At 37.6% G+C, this 8,457-nt stretch overlaps 1 protein-coding gene across 1 annotated transcript; it reads right to left on the bottom strand.

Annotated features, from left to right (window-relative positions):
• Positions 1–2,016: 2,016 nt before the first annotated feature.
• Positions 2,017–2,427, bottom strand: LOC149559417 (uncharacterized). Its single transcript, XM_089831432.1, has one exon. It carries the CDS (start codon positions 2,425–2,427, stop codon positions 2,017–2,019), a length of 411 nt encoding a protein of 136 aa, XP_089687558.1.
• Positions 2,428–8,457: the final 6,030 nt, after the last annotated feature.

Here is an 8,457-nt window from a genome sequence, read left to right as displayed (position 1 = left end):
AGCGTATCAGGGTAATTTCAGAGGTTCATCCTCAAAGCCTCCAACTCTTAAATATGTGAACCTGGGAAATTGAATGAAATGACTCCCATATTGTTGAACTAGCTTTTGTGCCTCAGAAGAAATTCATGGCGCTTGAACACACTTTAGAGTCAAATAAATGCTTCTATACACTACATTATGCACCTTATGAAAATCTTCTAAAACTCGGTCTTTCTGCAACAAAGGATAATACTGGAAAATAGTTATTTCTTCGTTCCATACCCCATGTGGAAAGATAGTGAGATCACATGTACAGATAATACAATAAGTCAAATATGAAGCCATATAGAAATCCTTGTGAGATTCTTTGGCCCTTTTGAGTTGGTTCCTCAAGGAATTGGCAATGATCTCCACCCAATCCATCCATTGCTCGCCTTTCAAGATAATTTCAATATATCTATACATCCATTCTTCAAAAAATACACATCAGTTGAACCCTTCACCCTTTTGCAATAATGCAACCAAGTCATGTATATGGGGTTTCATGTGATCTTTCATAATGACTTTGGGTAGCCTAGACCCACCTCCATAGTTAACTTTGGTCCATTTTCTAGCAAGGGTATTTTAGAAAACATTAGGGGTTTCTTGGTATTCAACCAAAGCTTGAGTGGGTGAAAATGTGGAAAAGGTATTTGTTGTTAATCGTAAAATAGATGAAATGGTTTCCCTTGAGATAGAAAGTATTGTGTTGCCATTCACATCTATTATGCTTCTACTCCTAACATCGTAATGGTCAATGCAAAGTTGCAGAAGTTCAGGGCTTACGAAAGCAGGAGGAAAGGCAAAGGCTTCAATCAACCCACTTGTTAACACGTCCATGTACCCCTTAACCTCTTTGGTATTCTCAAGAAAATTTGTTTGCAGCTTTTCCACATTTACCCCTTCTAAATTCGTATCATAGATCACTGGTCTCTTACATTCTAGGCTAGAAGCATTGCCGAAAAAGTGCAAGACTGACTTCATTTTCAACAAAACAAGCAAAACCTCTGCTAGACAATCCTTTTGAAAACAACAGATTTGTAGAACAAAACAAAGATGTCTAAATTCTCACCTGCTTTACGCTGAAAACCAAACAACTTCCTCTACCTTCCTTAACAACTCCTTCTCTATTACAAAGTGGTTTACTGAGCTACTGAACGGTTTTATTAAAGGAAAGATTTGTAAGAAGAAGTATTGGATCATTAATGGACATGATGACATATCACCTCATATCAACCTTGGCATGTTCGAAACATTATAGCATGAGCTTTTCATTTAATGATTTCCCTTTTCACATAAATCAACAATGATCAATTTTGTACAATATTCAATCATCCTTCAAGTCAAAGATCTTTTCTCTCACTCCTAATGATGACGACTTCCTCCTTGGAAAAAGAACAAAATATTTTGATTTTTGATATCTAACACGAGCCTTAATTGATTGTGGAAAGGTGACATGCTGTATTTTAGAAACAAATTATCGCCATCCATTCTGATCAAGAACTACTTTGAACTACTTTGAACTGAGACTCAAAGTGGTTCGAAGTGCTTCAATGAAGGCCACCGCATAAAGAGAAATTCCTGCCAAAGGAAGAAGCATTAGTATGAAAATCTTAGGTTGAACTACTTCAAACTACTTTGAGTTAATGTTCAAAGTGGTTCAAAGTGGTTCAAAGAAAGGGGATCACAACCGCAAAAGCTTGTGACAACAACTTCAAGGAGCGGAGAAGGCAAAAATGATGGGGAGAAGACCTCAAACAAATATAGGTAGAGGGAGGTTTGAAGGAGGTCCTTGGGAAAAGAATTAGGCAACTCTACACACAACTAATAGGGGCTCTAATTGGGGACTGTGTATGCGGAATACGCAGAGAACTCATAAAAAGGGGAACAAAAACAAACGGGAAAGAAAGAAAGAAAAACAAGAAGAACTAAACATGACAAAATTGCTATGTACATGGCAGGGAACATCAAAACTCAGAATTTGACCAACTTCAAATCCTACCCATTATATGTAGAAGGCAGATTTGATCCGTCTGGATATCTCAATCGGAAAGTATTAGGGCCAACAATCTCTGAAATGAAGAATGGACCTTTCCAGAGGGATTCAAATTTTCCATGTGTTCCTTTCGATTCTTTCCTCTTATTCCACAAGAGTACTTCATCATGCTTAAGGAAATTTCTTGGTCGAGCTCTTCTGTCAAAGATACGTTTTACATTTATCTGGTGTTCTGTGACACGGTCAACTAGTTTGCATCTCTCATTTTCCAACTTGTGCAGATACATGACTCTTTTTTCCAATGAATTCTTAAAGAATTGATCCTCTATGACTGATTGCAATTTTGCAGTTGATAACTCCAAAGGTAAGGATATCTGGGCCCCAATCCCATATACTAGTTCAAAGGGAGCCATTCCAATGGCTCTTTTTGGTATAATCTGATCTGCCCATAATGCTTCATAAAGTCTCTTGTGCCAATCTCAGTAATTATCAGAAACCAATTTTTTAATGATGGCCACTAGATTTTTATTGCTAGATTCCGCTTGCCTGTTCCCTCGTGGGAAGTAGTCTGATGAATGAGCCAAGGATACACCATGTTCATAACAGAAAAGAGATATCTCTTCTGATGAAAAATAAGTGGCATTATCTGAAACTATTTTCTGAGTTACGCCAAATCTAACAAAAATCTACTCCATCAAGAACTCGCACACTACTTGGGAGTTAGATTTCTTTGTTGGTATCACTTCCACCCATTTAGTGAAATAGTCTGTTGCTGTTAAAATGTAGGTATGTCCAGCACTTGATGGAGGATTTATGGGTTCGATAAAATCAATACCCCATTGTCAAAAAGGCTCATCAATTACCACAGGCCTGAGCGGCAATGCTGCTAATTAAGGGCATTCAATAAACAGCTGACATTTTTTGCAATTTTTCACAAATTTATAAGCATCTTTGAACATGCCTGGCCAGTAGAAATAGTTCCTGAGAATTTTAAAAGCGGTAACAGTGGATGAGAAGTGTCCTCCACAAGCCTCTGAATGATATGCTTTTAACAATTTTTTCTGTTGTTCTATGTCCACACACCTTAAAAAGGTCCCATCGATTCTCCTCTTATAAAGAACACCATTTGAAATCAAATATATTGTTGCTTTCAGTCTTAAATTACGTCTCTCTTTATGATTCATATTTGGTGGGCATTCACCGTATGATAGAAAATATGCAATGTCTGAGAACCAAGAATTTGTTAGGCTAACCAATAAGACTGCAAGGGCTTCCTCAGATTTATCAGGGGATGTGTCTCTACATTCAGCTATCAATTTGCACAAACCGTGCCCTCTCACTAGAGAAGTAGGCTTGATAGTCAGATCATATTCTTTGACTTTAGTCACCCAAACCGCCCATTTATTCATCCCTACTTCTTGTTGAGTTAAAACGCTTTTGACTGCGGTTTCAAGTACATACACGACAGAATGAGAATGTAGGATATAATACCTAAATTGTTTCAATGCCTTTACTACAGCAAATGCATGTTTTTCAATAGGAGTGTAATTCAATTCATGCCTCTTCAGGGGAACACTCATAAAGGAAATGGGAGCCTCTTCTCCTTCATCATTCTGCTGAGTTAGAATACTAGATAGAGAGTGTTTAGAAGCATAACAATAGATAATGAAATTTTTTTCAAAGTTAAGACTCATCAGCATTGGGGCACTTGCAATAGCTGTTTTGATGTCTTTGAAGGCCTTTTTACCCTCCTCTTTCCATCTGAAAGGATGTTTTTCACTCATCATATCCAGCATATATTTCACCTTCTTAGAGAATTCAGGTACAAAATTTCTCTGAAGAAAGATTTCAGGTCGCTTCTATTGGTAGGCAGAACCAGTTTCTGTATGGCTTTCACCCTCTTAAGATCAATTTTTATGCCCTCTTTGGAAACAATATGCCCGAGAAATTTATCTTCTTCCACGAAGAACATAGACTTTTTAGGGTTCAAAGAGATACCGTGCTGTCTGCATCTACCCAGTACTTTTTCCAAATCTCTCAAATGATGTTTCCTCCTTTTTGAATAGACAGTCAAATCATCAAGATATATAACGATTATCCTATCTCGAAGGTCCTTGAAGGAGGAGTTCATAGCACACTAAAAAGTGGCCCCAGTGTTAATTAGACCAAAAGGCATTCGGTTATAAGTGAAGGTGCCCCAAGGAGTAATGAAGGCTGTCTTGTGTTGATCTCCTGAGGTGACACCGATGTGATTATATCCTAAATAGCCATCAAGAATAGACATTACTTCAAATCTGGCAACTATTTGTAGGACGTGGTCCATAGTAGGAAATGCATAGGTGTCTTTGAGGCTTGCTTGATTCAAATTCCTAAAATCCACGCAAATTCTTATTTCCCCATTTTTTTTCCTTACAGGGACGATATTTTCCACCCATGTTGAATGATGTATTGGGTAAATTATACAAGCCTTCAACATCTTTTCCACTTCTCGGAAAATAGCTTCTAAAAATTTAGGGTTGTAATTCCTGAGTTTCTGTCTAAAGGTGGTAGCCCCTGGTTTCAACGGTATATGATGCACAAATTCACCATTTCTGAAATTTTTTAAATCACCGTAACTCCATGCAAAAACAACTTGATATCTAATTAAGAGTTCAGACAACTTCTCCTTTTCCTTTACAAAACAAGTTCGTCCTATAGAAATCCACTTAGGATTTTTTGCATTCCCAATGTTGATCTTGTCAGGTTCTTCTTCTTTCTTATTAGAGTCAACATCTTTATTTAGAGTGTTATCATCTTTTCTACCAAAAAGATGTTCAAGGGAAACCAAACCTTTAGGGATCCTATTTCTTGAGAGCTAAATCACCTTGCCTGTTTCCATTGATTCTTCCCCAATGGGTTTACCACAATGTTCGGACCCTTCAAAGAAGGTTTCAACAAAATCGTCAGCGCATGTTATAAATTCCTTTAATTGCGCATCATCATTAAAAACCTACCAATGGTTAACATTGTCTGGGACCTTAGGTCTATAAATAACTTCAATCCTATAAGTATCACTTTGGAATTCAGGATGTGGTAGCAGTAGTGACGCTGAGATAGCTAAGGAGTCAGCTTTTGTGTTTTGAACACGAGGAATGAATTCAATAGAGAATGCTTCAAATGATTCAATTTCATCCCACACTAAATTTCTATAATGTTTCAATCTATCATTTTTCACTGAAAACTATTTTCTCACCTGCTTCACGATGAGTTCAGCATCACCTTTCACCTTGAGGCACTTTACTCCTTTAGCTTTGGCTTCCTGTAAACCTAGAAGCAACACTTCATATTCTGAAGTGTTATTGGTATTATGAAAGTCTAGCTTAAAAGAAAAAGGAAAAACTTTCCCAGAAGGTGAAATGAGAACAACGCCTGCACCTGAGCCTGAATTCGAGCAGCTTCCATTGAATTCTAGGGTCCATAAAGTGTGTTCTGAACTTACCTCTTCTCTCTGTTCTTCTTTGCATGGCTCTTCAGGCAGAATAATATAATTTCTGAATTGACATTCTTCATACAGTATCTGTGCTTTAGGATTATCAAAGGGTACTATAGTATATTTATGCTTGGGTTCAGGTTCTAGCTTTATTTTCTTCTTCCCCACAAGAATATATGCCTCTGACCAATCCATTTTAATTTCTCCCCCCATGTCTTTGCAAAAAGTTCTACTGAGCAACATTCCATACCTGGCTGGGATATCAGCTACTAGAATAGTAAGTTTTACCCTCTTTTCAAGGCAAGCATAAAGAACAGCCTACGTGTCTTTTACCTAACCAACTAGGGGTACTTGTTTCCTGTCCATAGCATAGCAGCACCCAAAGGTCTTTGTGAGCTCCAAACCAAGAGCTTTTGCGACTGGTTGGGGCATAATGTTATCTGATGCTCCAAATTCAATGATGCAATTACTAAGTTTCTGACCATTTAATAACAGAGATATATAGAATGGATTGGGCTTAGTTTCCTCTATTTCTTTTTGAACAGAATTAGCAATGGTTTCAGTGCCCTTAGCGCATCTTTCAAATAAAAAGATGAGTTTTTTGATAGTCTTTGGATCCTTAGAAACCTCATCCGTAACATGGGCATTAGTAGTAGGACTTCCCTTTACATATTGAACCAACTTGTCCAATTCTTTTGGATTAAGTTTTAGATATTCAGCTGGAGAAATTGATATGGAAGAAGTTTTGCAAAATTCAACAATATCAAAAGTCAACGTACTAGCTTTGATTTCTGTTCTGGACAAGATTTTCGGTTCTCCAATCTTGGTTTCATCAGCATGCATATGTTCCTTACCTTTAGAACTTGATACATTGGGGGAAATTCTTGAATATAATTTCTAATTCCATTGGCCTCTAGTCATTATGGGGCGAGCAGGGTCTTGGAGCATTGTATAAACATTGCCTCCTCTTTCAGAGTCAGATTCATACTCTAGGAAATAAGAACCTAAGTCTCCCTTCTCAACATTCTCATTTTCGATCATTCGTTCTGCTGCAATAGCATTTTTTGCTAGTTGGATACAATTTAGCCAATCGGGGCATTCTCGTTCATCATGATCTGCAGTCATATGAAATGAACACATCATTTCTTTTGGAGCTTCTTCAATTTGTAATCTTGTTTGAGGAGTAGTTAAAAAGGGTGTTTTACCAAAATTTTGAGGCTATTTCCGTCTGTGAATGTCCTAGTAAGGGGCCTGGTATGGGTTATGGATCTTGTTCTACTGTCTCTTCATCATTGATATGTCATTCATCAACTTCTGCAAAACTGGGTCTGTGGGGGTAGAAGATGAAGTAGTTTTGGGAGTATGTACATCTCTCTTCCACTTACCAGCATTAATGAATGCATCTTCCAATTGAATAGCCAATCTCTAAGTGGCATCTAAATCAACACAAGCATCTTTAATGAGGTGAAAACTTATATCTGCCGGAACAACATTAATAAAGAATGACTTCTAATTTTTCGCACTGGGCCTAGATGTTGTAGGAATTCTTTGGACCAGCCTATTAAATTTAGCCACAAACTCCCTCATGGGTTCATGCATGTCTTTCTTCATTTGACTGAGCTGAGAAAATAGAGAATATTCATTTTTAGGGGTTTTAAATCTATTTTCAAAAGCATTCTTCATATCATCCCAACTAGTAATGGAATGATGGGGAAAATGATTAAACCAGTTAGCAGCGGCATCAATCAAAGTCGACACAAATAGTCTCATAGCAACTTCTTGTGTAGGAACACTTATGATAGCACAAGCAGAATGAAAAACACTCAAATGATCATCTGTCGAAACCTTGCCATCTCCACTAAACTTAGGTAGATTTTCAATAGCACCTTTAGGAAGTGTTGCGGGATTCACACCTAAATTCAGTGGACCTATATTCTGACCCCAAGGATGATTAGTGGCCATGTTAGGTGGGATAACTTGCAAGGGTCGGATTGATAGGGAGGCTGGAACAAGAGTACTCAACGGAAGTAAAGATTGTACCAATGGTGAGAAAGGAGATGGTCTGGGTGGCAAATTAGGTCTGCTTTGAGATCTGATCTGTTTCTTTTTGGGGTCATTAAAATCTGGCAAAAATTTTAGGTTTTTCAATGGCTCAAAGTTTTCATCAAGAATTCCTTTTTCCCTTTCTCCTCTCGTGTATCTACAAGTAGCCAGTTCTATCTTATAGTTCAAGGCCTTGCAGGTGCCTGGGTCAATCTATCCACAATGGCCGTCGCCTAAACTTCTGGCACTCCTCTCAACAATTCTATTTTTTCCTCTTCTCTTTCAAGAACCGCTAATACTTGTTGGTATTGTTGACCACTCCTATGTACTTGCCAAGTGGTTGCAGCCAAGTCTGAGATTATGTCTTCTTGAGTATCTTCAAATCAGAGGTTAGGTTGTAATACAGGGAAGACCTCATTATGTGGAAGAACCATTGTTACACATTGCATCTAAGGGTTAAGGCTCTTTCAAAAAGGGACTCTCCCTAGTAGAGTTGCCAAAAATCTATTAGTGAACAGATTGTCCCTTGAGGAAATATATGTAAATCTGACCCTAAATGCCCAAGTGGAAGGACAAGCTAACACCAACAGTTGGATAGGTTATCACAAGGTTGATAACCTTCCTCTAAATTTTATCGGGTACAGATCCCCGTATGAAATATTCAATGAATCAAATGTGAATGCTTTTACTAGAAAGCATAAAAGGATATCAAACATCTACTCATAAATACAATGTAGATGCGTAAACTTATATTACTGCACAAAAAGAAAGCAAAGAACAGCAAGTGACACAAAGTTCATTTGCTAAACATTGCATCGTGTAATGAAATAAAATATATCTTCCATTCTCTTGAGAGAAATAAAACTCAGAGTCTTTAAAGATGTTTGAACTGATGATGTAACAAGAAAACAACGATATTGAAATATAATTC

This window comes from Cupressus sempervirens, chromosome 5, assembly GCF_028749045.1.
Source record: "Cupressus sempervirens isolate cs-2001-9-10 chromosome 5, ASM2874904v1, whole genome shotgun sequence".
Taxonomy (NCBI): Eukaryota; Viridiplantae; Streptophyta; class Pinopsida; order Cupressales; family Cupressaceae; genus Cupressus; species Cupressus sempervirens.
Note: the sequence above shows the minus strand (reverse complement) of the source record. Positions and strands in the feature narration are given on the sequence as shown.

Excerpts from the sequence above, each read along its gene's own strand:
- LOC149559417 (XM_089831432.1), bottom strand. The coding sequence starts at position 2,427 with ATGGCTCCCTTTGAACTAGTATATGGGATTGGGGCCCAGATATCCTTA.